The following is a 20,314-nucleotide window of genomic DNA, read 5'->3' as shown; positions in this document are numbered from 1 at the left end:
ACAAAAACTCATATATAAAAATTTCATAAAATAAAATAGTTTTTTTTCTTATTTCTTACTAGAGAAAAATAAAAATAAAAATAAAAATATATAATAAGTTTAATTACTTATTATATATATATATATATATATATATATATATATATATAATTTTTTTTTTTTTTATTAATTTTTTTTTATATGACAGGATCAAAATATCGATCCACCGTGATTTTGATGTCAAACACATGAATACATAGAAATATCTGTATGTATTTATTACGTTAATATAGAAAGAATCAAACGTTTAAAATAATAATTAGTATTTTATCTACAGAACTATATCTAAATTTATTTATCAATAAATTTTTATTTATCAGTAAATTTTTATCTTACTACCCGTGATCATCAGTCAGGTTTACATCTCATTCTTTCGATTTTAATCAATTCTATCTTATTTTATGTAATATAACCGAAAAATACTCTAAAATTTTTATGTGTAAGATATATTTTATTTAATTAGAAGTCTTTTTATTCATTATCAATTTGAGTATAGCTTAATAGCGGTTGACTCACTTGAAGTCAAAAGGTTGACTATGCTCCGAAAAAAATAAAAATATATCTATGAAAGTCAACAAATGACAATGAAAAATAACTCAGACCAACAAAATTATTAAAAAAAGGAGGCATAGGAGATTATTTCACCAACCACCATTACATTACAACATTCTTATTACATTGGGCAAAAAGATTAAATAAGCACTAAAAAATTTAAAGCTTTGAAGCCAAACAAAATTTCACAAGCTAAAGCGATCCAACGGTCCCCAATGCTGCAGAACTAGGAAGGTGATTTTGATCAGAACCAACAACGAAACTTATGATCATCAGAACACACTGAGGTCAAGAGCTTTTATGTCCAAATCTGGAGCTTTATTATTAGCATCTTTTTCGGGTTCGACGGTCAGGAAAAGAGACGCTTCGAGCTCGGGAGGATGCTGAAAAACAACCGGATATGTTATGAAATGAAGCTTCTCTATGAACATGATGATAAAAGATAAAATATGTTCAGCAGCACTTATGAGATTTTGTTTGTAGTTTACCATGCATCGAACGAGCGCCCAATTAACGCCTCGAAAGAAAGGATGTCGTTTGATTTCATTCGCTCCTTCTCGAGAACCCAATCGGTTTTTGGCGTCTCTATGCAGTAACCTACAGATTAACTGCTTCACACTGAGACTTGCCTGAAACATAAGAAAATAGAAGACTTAAATGTATTCCAATTAAAAGGAGAGGATTTCTGTCTAATAGCCCGAGCCCACCTCTGTTACGTATTGTTGTCAGCCTCATGGTTTTAAAATGCGTGTGTTAGAAACAGGTTTTCACACCCTTATAAGGGGAGCTTCGTTCCCCTCTCCAACTAATGTGGGACCTCACAATCCACTCCCTTAGAGACCCAACGTCCTTGCTGGCACACCGCTCAGTGTCAGGCTCTAATACCATTTGTAACAACCTAAACTCACTGCTAGCAAATATTGTCCGCTTTGGCCTGTTAGGTATTGCTATCAACCTCACAGTTTTAAAACGCGTCTGTTAGGGAGAGGTTTCCACACCCTTGTAAGGAGTACTTCGTTCCCCTCTCCAACCAATATAGGACCTCACAATCCACCCCTCTCAGGGGTCAATGTCCTCGTTGGCACACCGCTCGATGTCATACTTTGATACCATTTGTAACAGCCTAAACCTACCACTAGCATATATTGTCCGTTTTGACCCGTTACGTATCGTCGTCAGTCTCACAGTTTTAAAACGCGTCTGTTAGGGAGAGGTTTCCACACCCTTATAAGGGATGCTTCGTTCCCCTCTCCAACCAACGTGAGACCTCACATTCTATATTAGGAACAATTGAGCAGTAAAGGGTCAGATACTTCGAAGTCTTTACCGATATACTTCTCGGAAACTTAAGATCCTTATGAAGAATGTTGGCGAAAGTCTTTTGCCTTGTCTTCCCTCTAAAGGGTGTGTAGCCATAGAGCATCTCATATAGAAGGATACCTGAATTATAAGCCATAAGGGAACATAAGTAAAGGGAATTCAAATATAATCCTCAAATATTTTCAATAAGAAAAGAGCATAATGAAAATTACCCAAAGCCCACCAGTCCACTGCACTAGTATGGCCAGCCCCAGTAATAATTTCCTGCAAGAATTCAACACCGAAAACGATATAGAACTCGACGAGTTACACATTCATAACACGTAAAAACGAGAAAAAATCAGAGTTGAAGTTTCGTGAAATGAACAAATGTTATAGTATTTGTTGTTTTGGAGTTGAAGTTTGGCGTTTGCTAATACAAACCGGTGCTATGTACTCTTCGGTTCCGACGAAGGAGTTCGATGCTCGCATAGGTTCGGCCATAAAGACGGGAGCCTGTTGAGCTCTTGATTGTTTTTTCTTCTCATTTGTTGTTGGAAGCAAAAGCTGCAGAATTGCAGAATTCACATCAAGAGAAGTCCTATGACTTGTAAATGAAAACTTTACACTCTATTGATGTTGAACAATTGGGATACCTGAGGTTTACAAGACGTCAAACATGACAAGTCGAAATCCGTCAAGGCAACGTGTCCATTGCCTTGTAGTAGAACATTCTCGGGCTTCAGATCCCGGTAAATTATCCCTGAAACAACACGTAAAATTCAGAGCAAGAAACTTGAAGGGTCACTTTTCACTTTCTCTATCCCAAGCTGTAACAGCCCAAGCTCAAGCTCAAGCCTAAGCCCACTAGTTATAGATATTGTTCTCTTTGGGATTTCCCTTATGGGCTTTCCATCAAGGTTTTAAACCGCGTCTGCTAGGAAGAGGTTTTCACGCTCTTATAAAGAATGCTTCATTCCCTCTCCAACCGATGTGGGATCTCACAATCCACCCTCCTTCAAGGCCCAGCGTCCTCGCTGACACTCGTCCAGTGTCTGGCTCTGATGCTATTTGTAATAGCCCAAGCCCACAGCTAGCAGATATTATCCTCTTTGAGCTTTCCCTTCCGTATTCCCCTCAAGGTTTTAAAACGGGTGTGCTAGGGAGAGGTTTTCACACTTTTATAAAGAATGCTTTGTTCCCCTCTCCAACCGATGTGGGATCTCACACAAACCCGACCTTACCTTGACAATGAAGGTACTCCAATGCGACGATAACTTCAGCAGCATAAAACCTACATTCATTGGTCATTTTACATCAGTTAGACATAATGAGTGTTAGAATGCCATGATTTGGCTTAATGTTACCTCACAGCATCTTCCTTCAAGACCTTTGTGGGTTGTCTGTCCAAAAGCAGAAACAGTTCTCCACCAGGACAGTAATCAGTTATAAGACAAACATGTGTTTTTGTCTGCAAAATAGCTCAAACTTTAGAATTTTATTTACCAGACCATAAAAACGGACGAGAACGTAATAACGAACAAGCTACCATTGAAAAGACCAAAGGAACGGGGACAACAACTACCTATACTAAAGCACAGGCTAATACGAGCCAACCAGAAGAAGCAATGCTTAACCATTTCGGTAAGAAACGCCAATAAACATATATTAATTTTTTTGCATATATCGAACTTCCTAACCTGAAATGAAGCGTACAATGCAGGAAGAAAAGGATGATCCAACATGTCGAGTATTTCCCTCTCGGCGCAAGCTCGATGCACCTGAACGTATTAAGGCCTCGTTCGTTGAAAGCAAAGTGAAATGTAATAGAATTTCTAACATGAACCAATGAAAATGTATTCAAAACCTTGTTACGGTTGAGCATAACACCCTTATCCATTGCCTTCATTGCAAAAAATTGATCAGTTCCACACAGTTCTACCAAATGCACGCTGCAGCCAACAATGTAAACAATGATTGGTGCTTCCTTATTGATACCAGTCGGCTAAAACAACGGCGATCGATTCAGAACACGACCGATATAAACGGGATAGAAACAACACAAACCTGCCAGTATCGCCGGATCCCAACGGTTTAACTGGCTTGAAATGTTTCAGTTCGATCTGTTCTCCGCTGTCTAAAATCTGTAACAGAAGAGGACAACATCTGTTAACGATAGCGGAGATAGCGGAAATTGTGAGCCTCATAAACAGATTACTACCAGCAATTCATGTTTCTTTGTTCACTTTTATATACTTTTATGTAAAAACATTACCTTCTGGATAGCTTTCCAGGAAGGACTGTCCTTTCTGTGAGGTTTAGGTTGAACCATCTTAGAATGATTTGCCCATAAATCTTCTGGTGTCTATATGTTGAAGAAATTTCTTGTGAGAAACAGAAAGAAACTTCAAATTGTTGCAAGAAATGCATAAGTATTCATCGTACCAAATTGGCGTCGGGAAGTTCTCGAGCTGCCAAATCGACATTTTCTGCAGTTTCTTTTATCTGGCAGTGGAAATCGAGCAACGTCACGAAATGGTAATACTCTATTTAGTTCAATGAAATACATGTCATTACTTTAATGTGAGATCCCATATCGGTTAGAGAGGGGAACGAAACATTCTTTATAAGGGTATGAAAACCTCCCCTAACGCATTTTAAAAATCTTGAGAGAAACCCCGAAAGGGAAAGCCTAAAGAGGACAATATTTGTTAGCGCTGGACTTGGTCTGTTACAAATGGTATTAGAGCCAGACACCGTGCGGTGTGCCAACGAGGACGCTGGGCCCTGAAGGGAGGTGGGATTGTGAGATCCCAAATCGATTGGAGAGGGAAACAAAGTATTCTTTATAAAGAGTGTGGAAACCTCTCCCTAGCAGACGCGTTTTAAAACCTTGAGGGGAAGCCCGGAAGGGAAAGCCCAAAGAGGACAATATTTGGCGGTGGGCTTGGGCTGTTACAAATGATATCAGAGCCAGACACCAGGTGGTGCGCCAGCGAGGACGTTGGGCCCCGAAGGGGGTAGATTGTGAGATCCCACATCGATTTGAGAGAGGAACGAGTGTCAACGAACACACTAGATCCCCAAGAGGGGGGATTGTGAGATCCCACATTGACTGGAGAGGGGAACGAATGCTAGCGAGCACGGTGAGCCTCGAAGGAGGGTCGAATGTGGAAACCTCTTCCTAATAGACATGTTTTAAAAACTTTGAGGGGAAGCCCAAAAGGGAAACCCCAAAATGACAATATCTACTGGCGGTGGCCTTGATCTCTTACATTTCGTGTGCAAGACTAAATTCCAAATGCAGAGAATCTTAAAGCATGACGATGTTCATATAAAAACAACCAACCAATTTTTCGCCGTGCTTCGCAGTAGTTTCCGGTATGCAATTGCTTAGCGGTTCGACATGCTGACTACCATCGAGTTGAACTCCAATGAAATACTGAACTTCTCCCTGTTAGCAAAAGCAATCACTTATCTTTTTCGGCTCAAAACCACGACCGTGTTACTCATAAAACAGCCTCTCGAAATCCGACCGATACGAGATACGTATTAAAAGTTAAAAAGTTGGAGAAGTGTACCTTCTGGTCACGCATAGGTTGTAGATGAAACAGGTTCCAAAACTTCTTACCTGAATTGAGATTCATTAAGCAAAAAAACAAGTCTTAAAGAACACTCAAACAAGCATCATAGTACTTAACCAAGAACAAGCATACCACTTTTTGTGTAGTTAATAAGCTGCACGGTAACTTCGGTTTGGTTGTCGATTGCATCTCTTATTTTCTTGACGGTCGCTCGATCGGTTTCGGGACCTTGCAGAAATCTACAACATATCCAGAATAAGAACAGATATTGTAATGTTCATTCAACTAAACTTACATAGGAAGTATGAACATGCCTGCAATTTCGTCCCAAGATTTCTTCTCTACTGTACTCGGTTAGCTCCAGGAAGCTATCAGAAGCAAAGATCTGAATATGGATAATAAACACTTAACTTCCTTAATTATTACATTACATAAAACCGACACGGTAAGAGTTGAAGTAAGGATCTTACAATGGGATTGTCGGGCAATCTAGGATCGGTAATGACGAAGTTTTTCTCTATACGTTCGAGGGTGGTAGCTAAATCAATACCCTTCCTCATTTCCCTCTGCCTTACTTTGTCGTCGACACTATCTGGTCTATCGTCGTCATCAGTGTCGTTATCGTCGTCGGAACCATTTTCAACGTCGATGATATCAACATTTGATTGACTTTTCCTCATAATCCTTAATCATAGGAAGAGATCATATTAAAAACCTTTCAGTCTAGATTATTCAAACTCACAACATATAATTTATTAAAAAGAGTTCATTTGAATTTAGTTAATATATTTTTACTCGCTAGACCAACAGAACAAAGTTGATTCTGTTCATGCTTTAGACAATTCGGCTACCTGTCCTTGTGGGAATCTCAAATTGTCTCTCTAAACGAGATCGAATCTTTCCTAGCCTCTTCCTATTATCCCTTACTCGTTTTCGGGTTGGGTTCAGGGTTCAGGGTTCAGACACCCTTCTCCTCTACTCGTTACCCGTTAGTTGTTCTTTTCGAATTTGGTTTTGCTTTGTTGGGGTCTTTATTATTTAGACGGTAACTTAAAAGAAGTGCTTGTCTAAACCCTTTGCATCTATTTCCAGCTTGATATGGACCCGGGCCTAAGATTGTCATACCACTTGTAAGCCATATTTAAATTTTTATTTTTTAAAAGAAAAATAGTAAATAAATATAAAAACATATATTATTTTAGGCGGAAAAAAAAGAGGGAAAAAAAAAGAAACCGTACCCCATAAATGAACGACGGCTAGACTTCTTGGGTTTCTTGTCGGGAACCTCATTGATACGCTGCATCGACCTTCGACTTCCTCGTCCAGTTGAAGCTGCAGCGCTCTCTGACTTTCGCCTAACCATACCAGTTTCAAATCTGTCGCCGTCATTATCCCCGCCGCCGCCGCCGCCGCCGGATTTTCTAAATAGCCGACGGTTCATAGATTCACTTAGAGCCCGAGGCCTAGACTCACTTAGAGACCGTGGCCTTTTCACCGCCTGCACAAGCTCCGTCACCGAGCTGGTGGCCATCTCCTTCTGACGTGCTGCAACAAAATTACCCAAATTTAATCACTTTTACAGCTAAATTCACATTTTTTATACATTCATGTAAAAGATCATAAAGAAGTTGAAAGGAAGGGCAATACCGTCATAACGAATCAAGGATTCTGGCAAGCCATTGGGACGGACCATCTTGTCTTTGAACCCCTCTGTGTGTTTGCTCACCTCCACTTGCATTCTGCCACATCAGTAAACCCATTAAAAAAATTAATTAAACTCATAGATTCGTGAACTTTCGATCTTGTATCTAATAAGTCACTGAGTGTCCCATACACTCATAAAATTGAACTTCGTGTCGAAGAGAACCTAAAAGTTCAATAACAGCTCGTGAATTTTCAAAATATTAGATTCATTGTCTGAATCCATGTTGTATGATGGAAAGAAGTTGACCTTCTTACTTCTTTCATGTTACAATCCACTACCTACGGAACCCCCTTTCTCCTCTGTCCACAGAGACAAAATGGAGGACTAGTGCCAACAGTTCATCACGAAAGAAAGGTATAACAGCTCAAGCCCACCGCTAGTAGATATTTGTCCGCTTTGGCAAGTTACGTATCATCGTCAGTCTCACGGTTTTAAAACACGTCTACTAAGGAGAGGTTATCACACCCTTATAAAGAATGCTTTGTTACCCTTCCAACCGATGTGGGATCTCACAATCCACCCCTCTTGGGGCCTAGCATCCTCACTACCACACCACTTGGTGTCTGGCTCTGATACCATTTGTAATAGTCCAAGCCCACCGCTAGTAGATATTGTTTGCTTTGGCCATTACATATCGCTATCAGCCTAACGATTTTAAAACGCGTCTACTAGGGAGAGGTTTCCACACCCTTATAAGAAATGTTTCGTTCCCCTCTCCAATCGACGTGAGATCTCACAAAACGACTCACTAAGCCGAGATCACTCAATAATACTAATTGAATACTAAAAAGATCGGACGGTGAAGATTTAACGAAGATAGAAGAGGGAGAGGCCCACATTCTATCACAATCAAGCATTGAATCAATAGGCAAGAGAACAATACAAATTAAAAGAAAAGTTGGGAAGAAAATTATTAAAGGAGCTTGGGAGAATGCCCACTTCATGTTCATCATGTGATATGTTTTTGTAAGTTGTAGCACAAATCAAACTCCTTCATAATAAAAGGTACTTGGATTTTGGGATGCCCCATATGCCAAAATCTTCCCTTCATAACACATACATCCTACACACACACATTGCTTCCTTATTTCATGGCTTTGGAATTGTTTTTTTCCCATAATTGACTTCATTTCTCCCTCCCAAAAGTACACTCTCTCGTGAGTTCATATCCATAGCCCTGCCCTACCTATCTATCACCGTGCCTATATCACTTTAAAAACGCAAGTCCACCGCCGATAGATATTGTCCGCTTTGACCCCTTACATCTCGCCGTCAGCCTCACGGTTTTAAAGCGTGTCTGCTAGAGAGAGGTTTCTACACCCTTATAAGAAATATTTCGTTACCCTCTCCAAACAATGTGAGATCTCACAATAGGCAGTGTGCCAGCGAGGACGCTGGCACCCAAGGGGGGTGAATTGTGAGATCCCACATGGGTTGGAGAGGGGAACGAAGCATTTCTTATAAGGATGTGGAAACCTCTCCCTAACAGACACGTTTTAAAACTGTGAGACTCACGACGATACGTAACGAGCCAAAGCAGACAATATCTACTGGTAATGGACTTGAGTTGTTACATTAGTGAACTTTTATCCCTCTTATTGGACCTACCTTTGACTTAAGACTACGTGCTTACAGAAGTGTTTGTTAAATTACAAATATAACCCTGTTCGTGTATATTTGATTCCACAACTTTCAAAATTATAAACATAATCGTGAACTTTTGAAAATTCATGAATCTACCCGACACAAACTCCAAAATTCAAGGACTAAACTTGTAATTTAATCGAATGGATATAAACAGGGAGATAGAAGGACTAACCCAATAAATTTGAGAACCTTGCCATCATCATCTTTGATGGGCGAAATAGTAAGAAGGTTCCAGAAAGGGGTCCCATCTTTCTTGTAATTCAACAACCTCCCACAGTAACTCGTCCCAGCTTGTAAACCTTCCCGGATCTTGGCCACATCTTCAGGGTCTGTGTCTGCACCCTGTAAAAATCGACTGCAAATCCAAAGATTTATAATTATTACTACAATTTAAAGAAATTTAGTATCAATTTCTTTCTTCAATTATGAAGAAAATTGCTTAATTCTTCTGCAATTTCATAATTATTACTTCAATTTAAAGAATAAATTCAGCAGAAATTTGCATATAAATGTGTTGAAAATGGATACCAGTTTCTTCCGATGACCTCCTTGGAGGTGTAGCCGGTCATCTTGAAGAATCCGGCGCTGGCGTACATAATCGGATAATCCGGTTTCGTAGCATCGGAAACCACGAATGTTTGTTGAAAAGTCGACAGAGCGTCTTTCAAATCCTCGGAGACTCTAGGAAACCCCCTTTCTCTTCCCCCTTCTTCCGACATGTCGCCCGAACTTCGCACCGAGTTATTGGAACCTCTTCTGGAATTCTCTTGTTTAATATTCGGTTCATCGCCGCCGGAAGTTCGAACTCCGACTCCCTGAGGCTTTCCCGTCTCCGTATCGGTTTTCAGTACCAGTCCCCACTCGGCAGCGCGTAAAGCTGCGGAGCCGACTTCGTCCGCCGATTGCGGCTTTTCTGACGGCGGTTTGTCGCTGAGAATCGCCGAGATGGTTTTCTGGACGACCGGCGATGAAGGTTGTGGTGGAGCGTTCGAGTCCTTGAAGGCCATCCATGACGTTATCTCGTCGCCGGTTTTACTCGCCGGTTTAGCGGCGAGTTTGGCCGAGTCCGCCTCCGCCCAACTTGGCCACGTTGGGTTCGCTCGAGAAATGGAGTTGATCGAATGGGATGAGTACGCGGCCGAGGGATTGAAAACCTCTAGCGATCCTCGCGCGTCCCGAGGAAATGGCGCGAGAGGCGAGGAGTTTGACGCTGGTTTATCCAACGGTTCCATTAGGTCTCTGCATGAACATCACAATATCAAAATGTGGAATTATATATATAAATCATAATTTTCTTACAAACCTTATCCACTTTAATTCAAAAAAAATTAATTAATTACACGTAAAAATCATTTTATCATCTAAAAATAATCCAAAATTCCAATATCAGATATTTTCGTTCTTTGAAGTGCGAGTCTATCTGGACTAGTCATGAAACGGTAGGACATAGATAAGACGACGACATTTTGTTGATTGATGGACGACAAATTATGCAAGTTAAAAAGATATTACGATCATTTGGCAAAAAAAACCCGTCTTGTGTAGTGACCAGCTCGAACACCTCAATCAATCTATTTCTAGCTCTCGTACTATGAAGGGTATTATTGTAAAATTTATATATTATTTCTAAAGAAACGGGATATGAAATGGTATTACAACGATCTAAAACGAAGAATTTAGTTCATCACGTCGTTTCAAAATCTAATATTTATTTATAATTCATAAATGAGGAAAATAAAAACAAATATTATTTTGTTTAATTATTTAATATGAGGAAGGCTTACCTCGGAGAAAGGTGGTTGAAAGAATTGGAAGAAGCGGAGAAGAGCGGCGGTGGGGAGAACGGGGAAAACGGGACTTTTTAAAAGCGCCTTTTGGAATCAAAAAAATGAAGGATTGAAAGAATGAGTGGAAAAGGTTAAGGCTCTCCCATTCCTCAAAGGACCCCCAAATATGCCACATGCTTCACAAATTTCCATGCACCGTAAATTGTAGCTCGGTTTCATATACTCATTAGTCTCGAACTCGAGTTTACGAGAAGTTTGTATTATAATACGAAGATTATAAGAGATCTGCACCTCTCGATATAAAACTATTCTCAATAAGTCATGACAATTACTGCATTGCCTTTGAAGCACCACAATCGTAGAGTTCGAATTACACAAATGAATACAAAAATTGTCGGGACAAAATTTACTTCACTGAATTTTTTTAAACAAAGCCCAACATCGCCATGATATCGCCCCTTTAGAAACTTCTAGTGTCCATCAGTATTGAGTGTGCATTTCAACCTTGAGCAATAGTACGATTTTGTCTCGGCTCTTGACATTGCCTCTTTTAAGTTCCAATAACTCTACAAAGTATTAGTAGGAGCATTTTAGGAAGACCAAAAGAAAAAGTGAAATAATTTATGCTCAAAGTAGACAATGTGATATTCGTTGAGGATGCAAGTAATAGACGTTGTCTCGATACGAGGCATTTTGGAGAAACCCAAAGCAAAATGAACAAATATCATGTCATTGCAAAAATTATTGTTTCCCATCAATATTACTGTAAAAGATTGTTGTTTCAATCATTGATATCAAATACAGATGGTGATAAATTATCTTATTTCTTGTAACTCTTAATATTTGTCTTGAATACCACAATTTGCTCATAAATTAAAATAATATAATAATAATAATTATTATTATTATTTTTATTTGGTGAGATATTATTTAAGGAAAAGATGGGAGGGAAATGGAGTTGCCAAAAGAAGACGAAAACACAGATGGGTGGCTCAGCCGACCGCTTCATCTCGCCACCATTGGCCCTTCGTATCACCATGTCTCGCTGCCGGCCGTCTCGGATTCTTTTTTTCACGACTCCTTCCATTGGACGGACACGGGACAATCCGACGAATTAAAATTACTTAGTTTAATCCAACGGTCTCCATTGACATTCCTTTATAACCTTGTAATGAGTGGATATTTTTCTGATGTACTTTTCATTTCGCTGGAGGTGATAGTTATTTGTGTTAAATTTTGCTAAATTTCCTAAAAATATTTAAGAAAAAAATAAAGTAAAAATCTATAAACACTCTTTAACTTCAATAAATATTAAAATTTACACAAAATTAAGCATCACTAATGTACAACATTGATGATTGAATTAATTTTTTAAACCCTAATATTTTCGGTGAAGAATTTTTAAATAAAAAATTATTGCAAGGTACAATTTAATTATCATTGTCTTCATTCTCATCTAGTCTTTTAGAAACAAGTGTCTAAAGAATCAAATGAAAATCAGAATCTTTTATCTCAAAAGGTTAGAGAGAGAAGAACATCCATAAAAAAATAACAAAAAAGTTGAACAAACACGTAGAATGCACAATCCATGTTGGAGAAAAGAAAAGAAAATTCCTTCATAATTCAAAATTCGTGGTCGCAATAATGAATGCAGAGAACTTATTATAAAAATTTGGCTCAATTATTCAATTATACATTTTACATTTTACGACATTTTAAATCGAATTACCGGCAGGTAATATTTTCTTCATAAAAAAATATGGAGGAAATCAATTATTAACCCTATACCAACCTTGGCCAGAGTTATCCTGTTTTTTAACAGTTAATCTTGTATATTAATATCATTATTCAATTTTATTAAAATGAAAGGGTAAATTTAGCAAAAAATAAATAATAAGTAAACTATAAAAAAAAACACACACACCTTTATTTGAAAAGTAAGTTCAAATTTAACTTCCTGAAGTCAAGAATTTTAAGTAAAAATTAATACATATTACAACGTCTAGGATAAGGAAAAATCTAAAAAATAAAAATGAGTGTAAATTTAGAAATTCAACAAAGTGACTCAATCAATTCAGATATTGTTGGAAAGTAAATAGACTTCAAGAATATTTTCTGAAAATAAAATATCAATTTTGATCTTATATTTTAAATTTTATTTTATTTTAGTTATTAAAATTAGTTTATTTAAAAAATAAAATAAAAAACATGTACAAATTTAGTTATCATATTTTAAATAATTTTTTAGTTCAATTCTTTGAAATGATTTTTTATCCAAAATTGTCGAATAATAACAATAATTCTCATACAATAAAAATTTATAAAAATGAAAAGAAAAAAAAAATAAAAAAAACTAACCGTATAAACTAATTTAAACCATTATTAATAGTCTAAAAACTCCCCTCAATTTCCACAAGAAATCCAATTTCCGGGTCTTTAAATTGGGCAGCGGAAATACCTAAAATCCTAGTGGTCGCTAATCATGAGTGTGAGGTGTGACAGAGACGAATGAGGGAAGGAAGGAGGCTGGTGGGGCCCACAGACACGTGAAATTACCTTTTTAGTTCTTGTTTGTTATTTCATTTAAGCTTAATATCTGGGTCACGGCTCTGAGTGTGAGGACGGGATGGCCGAAATGGGAACTCACATCTCACATCAAACGACCTACTGCCTAAAGTATTGTCCCTTTCCTAATATTAATCAGTCCTACACATATATATATATATATATATACACTTCTTTTTTATTCAATTTTGGGCCTTAATATGGTCCCCATTCAACTGGCAGTTGTTTTGTGTGAAGTTCTCCAGAAAGGCAGAAACAGTGAAAAGGAAGGCCGATGGAATCACGTGCCTCATGTGCAATCGCAAAATAGACTAGACTCTACCCTCTCCTACGGATCATAGGCATCAAGGTCATGATCATCTGTCCAATGATATTTGGTTTGGGCTGGACCGGCCCATAGGTTATAATAGGTCTTATAGCTCATAAATATTGATGTATTTAGGATGAGAATAAAATTAACCTATTAATTTTTAATTTCAAAATATTTGTTAGATCAACACAACTCTCCACAACTCTTCACAATCCATGCTGATAAGATATTGTCCACTTGGACATAAGCTCTCATGGTTTTGCCTTGGGCCTCTCAGAAGTACTTACATCAATGGAGATAATATTGGAGATAATATTCCTTTATTATAAATCATGATCATTCCCTTAAATCATGATCATTCCCTTAAATGATTATAAATGAGGATCGAAGAGAGACAGACTTTCATCATCAACAATATTTTCATTGAATTGGTGCTCTTTTCTCCTATGTATATATTGTATGAGTAAACCTGACGCCAATGCATCTTATGAGGATAGTTTTGTCAGTTGTCACCCCCTCATCTCTATCAACAAAGTTCCTAGCTACTCGATTTTCAGTGAAATTACTATTGGATTTCTAAATGATAAAATTCATTTCTCAATTGATCTTACCTGGTGTCCGTAAATCTCGAGCGCCAACGCTGGTTAGATTCAGAGGACTCGAAGCAATGTGCATTCCGGCATCTCCTAAGATGGCAAGTTCGACATGATCAATGTACTTCGGCGCCTCCGGAAACTCACTTGCATAAACTGCTTTAATTCCTCCATCGTTGATCACCAAATTCACTGCATTCGCAGGGGAAAAAAACGATTTACAAATTACTGGACAGAGGAGGCAAGAAACTGCAAGATGAAATAAAGAAAAAGAGAATGGAAGAGAAGAGTAGAACTAGAATTAAATCTATAGTTCAACAAATTCTTGATAAAATTAAGACTAGAAAGTAAAAGAAACTACCTAGGTTAGATCATTCTTTCCGAGAGATGTACCAAATCACATATGCAAGAAACAGAAACAAATTGCGAAGAGAATGAGAATATTCGATCGAAAAAATTACCATCAGAAACTGATTCTTGAAACTCTTGAAGAAATTTACCTGGATAAGATGACCACCAGAGAATGAAGAGGACGAGGAGCAGAATCAAAGGAATCAAATGAATCCACCTCTCCGAGAATTTGTATCGCGAATTGTGATCTCGCTTCCGACACGAAGGATCGGAAACTGGAAGAATACTACCGCTGGAATCGTCCATTGATCTTGTTTCTGGAGAGCATCTTCCTTGTGGCTCTTGTGCCGGGCTGAAGATTATGCTACAATGATCGTCAGTTGTTGCTCGAAACGAACTCGAAGTCGAAGATCTCTGCTGCATTTATCAACGACGAAGATAGGGTTTGGGGTTCGAGAAGGTAGGAATTCGGGCTGTGCTTCTTCTATTTATATTCTGTTTGCGTTAGGCGTTGCGCCGATTTTCGGCGGGAAATTTCACTACTCGTGCCGTGCACGTGATAAGATTTAATTATTACTCCATCTGTTGTTCCATTATATAGTCCTTTTTTTTAATTTCCCTATAATTCAATTTTTTTATAAACGAAGTGTAATATTAATTTAAATTTATATTTGTCGAGGATTATTAGTAGTGAGTCCCACATTGGTTAATTTAGTGGAAGATCATGAGTTTATAAGTGAAGAATACTATTTCTATTGGTATAAGATCTTTTGGAGAAGCTCAAAGCAAAGAATTTATGTTCAAAATGGACAATATCGTGCAACGAAAAATGATATAACTTTTTTATTATTTAAAATGAATATATGGATATTTCCAAACTTAGGTTAATGGCAAAAAAAAATAATAATAAAAATGGACAGAAAAAAAGTATAATTTAAAAAAAAATATAAAATTAAAAAGAAAATCATTATCAAACAGTATTTAATATTGTTGCATCTCTCAAACCCTATCCTACCCCAAAATCAATCCTTGAGTTACATAATTAAAATATATTAAAATTGTGTATTTGATCCCAAACTAACCCCTCTTTTGAGTAAATTTTTGAGAAGCAAGAAAATCTAAAGCCGAGACCACTTCTGAAATTACTGGCCTCTGAGTTGGTTGCTCCTGCACACACATGGCTGCAATGGCAAGAGCTTGATACAATCCTCTTACAGGAAATTGACCATCGAGCCTCGGGTCCGCCATTATCAAGAACCTCTTTCGATCTCGGAACAATGGTCTTGCCTACAACACAAAAACAATCAACCTGAACCAACTCAGCTCAAATTTCAAACCATCGTGTCAATAAAACGTCTGAAATTAAAGCCACCAGTTATAAGAAAACATGATTCGAACGGTCCGACAATGACCCAGAACGGAAATTTGGATCATCACATTGTTCGAAGTCACTGTCAGACCATTTCAATTTAATGTAGCTGTTCATTATCTCAATTTTCATCGAGTTTTTACTTTAGTAGTTTCGAAATGTTGATAAAAGGTCAAAGGGTAATATCGTAATTTTGTTTAAAAAGACAAATTTTGTCTTATTTTAGTTAAGTATCTTACCCATGTCACCAAACTCAGCTCCTTCGGAGGTCTTGTATAGTCGATGACTTTCCTTCCTGTGATGAGCTCCAAGAGAACAACTCCAAAGCTATAGATATCGCATTTGAACGTCAATTGGCCTGTCATTGCATAATCGGGCGCACAATATCCATAGGTTCCCATGACTCTAGTAGAAACGTGGGTGTTATCTCCACTTGGACCCACTTTGGCTAACCCAAAATCCGAGAGCTTTGGCCAATACCCTTCACCCAGCAAAATGTTCGAGCATTTTAGATCTCTATATATAACTGCTGGCCTCATTTTGTTGTGCAAATACTCCAACCCTCTCGCTGCGCCCACGGCTATCTTCATTCTCGTATTCCAATCAAGCACGTTTTTGCCGGGTGGAAGATCTGTCACAAAAATTTAGCAGTTCATTAGACATCAAAGTTAATATTGTTAAACGAACACGACTCTTCACAATGGAATGATATTGTCCACTTTGAGCATAAGCTTTCATGGCTTTGCTTTGGGCTTCCCCAAAAGGTCTCATTTCAATGGAGTTAGTATTCCTCACTTATAAACCCATGATCATTCTCTAAATTAGTCGATGTGGGACTTCCATCATCCAACACCTCCCCTCGAACAAAGTGCTAGTCATGATGTGGGACTTTCATCATCCAACACCTCCCCTCGAACAGGGGACTTCATCATCCAACACCTCCCCTCGAACAAAGTGCTAGTCATGATGTGAGACTTCATCATCCAACACCTCCCCTCGAACAAAGTGCGCCTCCCCTTAAATTAGTCGATGTGGAACTTCCATCATCCAACACCTCCCCTCGAACAAAGTGCTAGTCATGATGTGGGACTTTCATCATCCAACACCTCCCCTCGAACAGGGGACTTCATCATCCAACACCTCCCCTCGAACAAAGTGCGCCTCCCCTTAATCGAGGCTCGACTCCTTTGGAGTCTTAGTTCCTTTAGGAGTTCTTTGTTCGATATTTGAGGATTGGCCTTTGGAGTCTTAGTCATTTTTTACTATCTTCGAGGAGGGGCTTGGCTCCTTTTCTTTAGGAGTTATTTGTTCGATATTTGAGAATTTGAGGATTTACCAATCTATTGGCACGACTAGGGCATGGCTCTAATACCATTGAGGATTTGAGGATTTACCAATCTATTGGCACGACTAAGTTTAGGGCATGGCTCTAATACCATGTTAAACGAACACGACTCTCCACAATAGCATGATATTGTCCACTTTGACCATAAGCTCTCATGCCTTTGCTTTGGGCTTCCCCAAAATGCCTCGGAGTTAGTATTCCTCACTTATAAACCCATGATCATTCCCTAAATTAGTTGTGGGACTTCCATCATCCAACAAATATTACATATAACAAATGAGTTAATAGACGAGTAAATAAAGTCTTTTTAAAGTAAATGTATAACATACCGTGTAAATGTTTGTCCAATGAGCCTAATGGCATGAACTCATAAACCAACAGTCGTTCATCTCGTTCTGCACAGTATCCTAACAATTTTACAAGATTTGGGTGATCGGCCAAACTTAACGTCAATACTTCCACCACGAATTCTCTTACCCCTTGAAGCCCATTCCGGTCGAGTTGTTTTATAGCTACAACCTATATCAAAATTCGAGTTCAGAACTGTATTTACAATCGAGTTGTTCCATAATTATTTCATTTTATATATTATAATCAATTATATTTAAATTACGTAATTTAAATATGATTATAAAAAAATTTTACCTGGTCGATTCTTATCAAATGGCCCTTGTAAACTTTACCGAAGCCTCCTTCACCCAGAAAGCAATCAGACTTGAAATTTCTCGTTGCTTCTACAAGTTCGTGGAAGGTAAATTTTTCTATCTCTTCGTTCGTTTTTGCTTTACTGGAAACCTCTCTGGTTATATTTGACGCCAGCTGGTCATTTTCACGAGTCTGCTCTTTTACTTCTTCCCCTGTTTTTACTCTCAAATCCGCTTCTANATAAGGTAAAAAAAAAAAAAAAAAAATAATAAAAAAAAAACACGATTAAATTCTCTGTCGTTTAAGGAATTATGCTCAAATCTTTACATTAAAGATTAAAACCTTCATTGGTTCACAAGAAAAGCCAAGAATTTGTAAAAACTGAACGAATAATCAAATAAAAACGGTAAAAATCATGTGTTCTTCTTGATAAAGCATGCAAGGATTAAAAAAAAAATAATAAATAATTATTTCGAAAACTAAATCAATCATAAATTTGTCCCATTGAGTGATTTTCTGGGTCCATGTGGGGGGAAGAATATCAAAACGACAGCGTATCGATCATAACGAAAGAGATTTTGAAATCGAAATACATTAAATAATTTAAAAAATGGATTGAAAATTACCTGAAGAAATGGGTGAATTGCTGTCGAATTTTTTCCTCTGTTTTTTGCTGTGGCGAAAGCATCCCATTTTCCAGCCAAAAATGAAGCCAAGGGAACAGAGAGAGAGAATAGCTGTCGACCTGGGCGTCAAATCTGAGAAGTTTATTATAATTATTTTTTTTTTTTCTAAAGAGAATAAATAATTATTGTGGAATTTATATAATTTTGATTTTTTTTAGTGCAGAAACTTTCTCGGTACGGTTAACCCAATGCTTCCGTGACGCGTGAAAACGATAATATTGTATGGCAGCATACGTGGATGTTTGTTTCTCTGCCACGTCGGCATTAATTTTTTTTTAATTTTGGTTTCCAAATGTGATGGAAGTACACGTCAGGATTTGTTTGTAATATGAAAAGTAATTTCTATGGGCTTACGTGGCGTGGGTTGTATAGCCCAACTATTTTGTGGCTGGTTGCGCTGGTTTGCGATGCGACAGATCCTTGTACTTTTCTGTTAGGAAACGCTTCTTGTTACGACGCGTTTGACGCCGAACACGCGGTCTTTCGCGTGTGTATCTCAGACGCTTGCGGATCACTAGAAAGCCCCCATAGAAACAGTTGGACAGAAAAAGACAAATTCGAGACCATGGAGATTTTCATAGCCATTGGTTTAGTAAATCAATTTATCTCTCTTTTCTTAGAATAATAATTTTAATTAGATAATTTTATGCTTATTTTAAATAAAATAAAGTAAATAAATAAATAAATAAATCGCTAACAATTTTGTAGTTAAATTATAGTATGATTATTTGTTTAAATCTTTTTTTAAAAAAATCGGTATAAATTTATAGTATCGAAAATTAAAGCCAGATTTATTGATTTTAATAAATATTAAATATTTATTTACCACGACATTAAAAGTTTAAGTTTATAACATATTAGATATGTTGAATATTCGCTATCTAATAAACATAAAATTAATTATTTTATATATATTAAACCTTCCTAAATTTTATAATAATGGTAGTTTTGTAATTTAACAGAAATGTTAATAAGAAAATCACCCTTATTATATTTATATTTGCTTTAATGCATTGGCATCAATTGGTTGCTCAAACTTTGAGTAATCACAAAATTAATATTCTTTAACTACTCTTTTGTTTAAAGAAATATTCTTAATTAATCGAATTTTCAATTCTTTTAATAAAAAAATATATGGGTGATGTCATATATCAATTATATCAAAATAATATATAAGTAATATATCTTATAACAATATTTATAATAATTTAATGCAGGGAGGAAAACTAGTTATATTTAGTAGGAGTACATGATCCGGATTGGATTGGGTTGAGGGATTTTTTTTTTTTTACCCAACACAAAAATTCGGGTTGGTTGTATCCCTAACCTAACCCAACTCACAACTTTTCAAACCCAACCCTCCATTTTTGGATCCAAAAGTTCGGGTTGGTTGGATTGGTATCCAACCAAAATTTTTCACAACCCAACCCAACCGAGTCAAATTTTTTTTTAAGTTTTATTAATCCACAATTTATAATTATTCAAATACAATCTTACATAAAATATATTAAAAGTTCACCAACAACGCATCTTTAATTATTTACAAAATTAAAAAAAAAAACAAGAAAATTTTAAAACATAGTTCAATGTTGTCATAAAACTAAAGACAACTAAATACAATATTTTTAAATATGAGGATAGATTCTTAATATAGTTTATATAATTTTAGCAAATCCATTAATATTAAAAGATTCTAGTTTATATAATTTTAGGTTCAGGTCGCTCCGGTCAACTCGAGAGTTTTGTCCCACGAACCCGCAACTAAATCGATTCTATTTGGGTTCAGAAAAATGAACCCAACCCTACCCGAAATACTAATCAAATCCAACCCAACCTT

General features: G+C 37.0%; 3 protein-coding genes across 4 annotated transcripts; all 3 read right to left on the bottom strand.

Moving 5' to 3' along the window:
- Positions 1 to 624: 624 nt before the first annotated feature.
- On the bottom strand, positions 625 to 10,700 carry LOC111776792 (phototropin-1-like). The gene is made up of 23 exons (XM_023656159.1): positions 10,611 to 10,700; positions 9,355 to 10,065; positions 8,999 to 9,181; positions 7,122 to 7,213; positions 6,713 to 7,019; positions 5,945 to 6,158; positions 5,789 to 5,859; positions 5,607 to 5,713; positions 5,472 to 5,521; positions 5,240 to 5,344; positions 4,336 to 4,395; positions 4,166 to 4,255; positions 3,958 to 4,034; positions 3,758 to 3,842; positions 3,591 to 3,671; positions 3,258 to 3,361; positions 3,135 to 3,184; positions 2,547 to 2,653; positions 2,335 to 2,457; positions 2,124 to 2,175; positions 1,919 to 2,031; positions 1,080 to 1,220; positions 625 to 974 (listed from the first exon to the last, which is right to left on the bottom strand). Exons 2-23 carry the CDS (start codon positions 10,056 to 10,058, stop codon positions 864 to 866), a joined length of 3,027 nt encoding a protein of 1,008 aa, XP_023511927.1. The 5' UTR covers positions 10,059 to 10,065; positions 10,611 to 10,700; the 3' UTR covers positions 625 to 863.
- A 255-nt stretch (positions 10,701 to 10,955) lies between these two features.
- Positions 10,956 to 14,875, bottom strand: LOC111776853. 2 transcript variants are annotated; one of them, XM_023656247.1, is made up of 3 exons: positions 14,582 to 14,875; positions 14,100 to 14,273; positions 10,956 to 11,179 (listed from the first exon to the last, which is right to left on the bottom strand). In XM_023656247.1, the coding sequence occupies exons 1-3, from the start codon at positions 14,853 to 14,855 to the stop codon at positions 11,094 to 11,096; spliced, it is 534 nt and encodes a 177-aa protein (XP_023512015.1). In that variant the 5' UTR covers positions 14,856 to 14,875; the 3' UTR covers positions 10,956 to 11,093. The 2 variants fall into 2 exon arrangements, with proteins under 2 accessions (XP_023512015.1, XP_023512016.1); XM_023656248.1 differs by lacking the exon at positions 10,956 to 11,179 and adding an exon at positions 11,528 to 11,820.
- A 485-nt stretch (positions 14,876 to 15,360) lies between these two features.
- On the bottom strand, positions 15,361 to 18,549 carry LOC111776832 (probable serine/threonine-protein kinase PBL5). Its single transcript, XM_023656216.1, has 5 exons — positions 18,411 to 18,549; positions 17,792 to 18,029; positions 17,476 to 17,665; positions 16,041 to 16,432; positions 15,361 to 15,719 (listed from the first exon to the last, which is right to left on the bottom strand). Exons 1-5 carry the CDS (start codon positions 18,482 to 18,484, stop codon positions 15,510 to 15,512), a joined length of 1,104 nt encoding a protein of 367 aa, XP_023511984.1. The 5' UTR covers positions 18,485 to 18,549; the 3' UTR covers positions 15,361 to 15,509.
- Between the last annotated feature and the right edge of the window lie 1,765 nt (positions 18,550 to 20,314).

This window comes from Cucurbita pepo, chromosome LG16, assembly GCF_002806865.2.
Source record: "Cucurbita pepo subsp. pepo cultivar mu-cu-16 chromosome LG16, ASM280686v2, whole genome shotgun sequence".
In the NCBI taxonomy this organism is placed as follows: domain Eukaryota; kingdom Viridiplantae; phylum Streptophyta; class Magnoliopsida; order Cucurbitales; family Cucurbitaceae; genus Cucurbita; species Cucurbita pepo.
The sequence above is the reverse complement of the archived record's forward strand: the minus strand, read 5'-3'. Positions and strand labels throughout refer to the sequence as shown.

Excerpts from the sequence above, each read along its gene's own strand:
- LOC111776792 (XM_023656159.1), bottom strand. The coding sequence starts at position 10,058 with ATGGAACCGTTGGATAAACCAGCGTCAAACTCCTCGCCTCTCGCGCCA. Across the intron at positions 5,714-5,788 it reads ATCTTGGGACGAAATTGCAG|ATTTCTGCAAGGTCCCGAAA; the intron begins GCATGTTCATAC and ends GATATGTTGTAG. Across the intron at positions 975-1,079 it reads GGGCGCTCGTTCGATGCATG|CATCCTCCCGAGCTCGAAGC; the intron begins GTAAACTACAAA and ends GTTGTTTTTCAG.
- LOC111776853 (XM_023656247.1), bottom strand. The coding sequence starts at position 14,855 with ATGCAGCAGAGATCTTCGACTTCGAGTTCGTTTCGAGCAACAACTGAC. Across the intron at positions 14,274-14,581 it reads CTGGTGGTCATCTTATCCAG|TGAATTTGGTGATCAACGAT; the intron begins GTAAATTTCTTC and ends CTGCGAATGCAG. Across the intron at positions 11,180-14,099 it reads TCGAGATTTACGGACACCAG|AGTTATTGGAACTTAAAAGA; the intron begins GTAAGATCAATT and ends AATACTTTGTAG.
- LOC111776832 (XM_023656216.1), bottom strand. The coding sequence starts at position 18,484 with ATGGGATGCTTTCGCCACAGCAAAAAACAGAGGAAAAAATTCGACAGC. Across the intron at positions 17,666-17,791 it reads ATTTGATAAGAATCGACCAG|GTTGTAGCTATAAAACAACT; the intron begins GTAAAATTTTTT and ends ATTTTGATATAG. Across the intron at positions 16,433-17,475 it reads ATTGGACAAACATTTACACG|ATCTTCCACCCGGCAAAAAC; the intron begins GTATGTTATACA and ends TTTTTGTGACAG.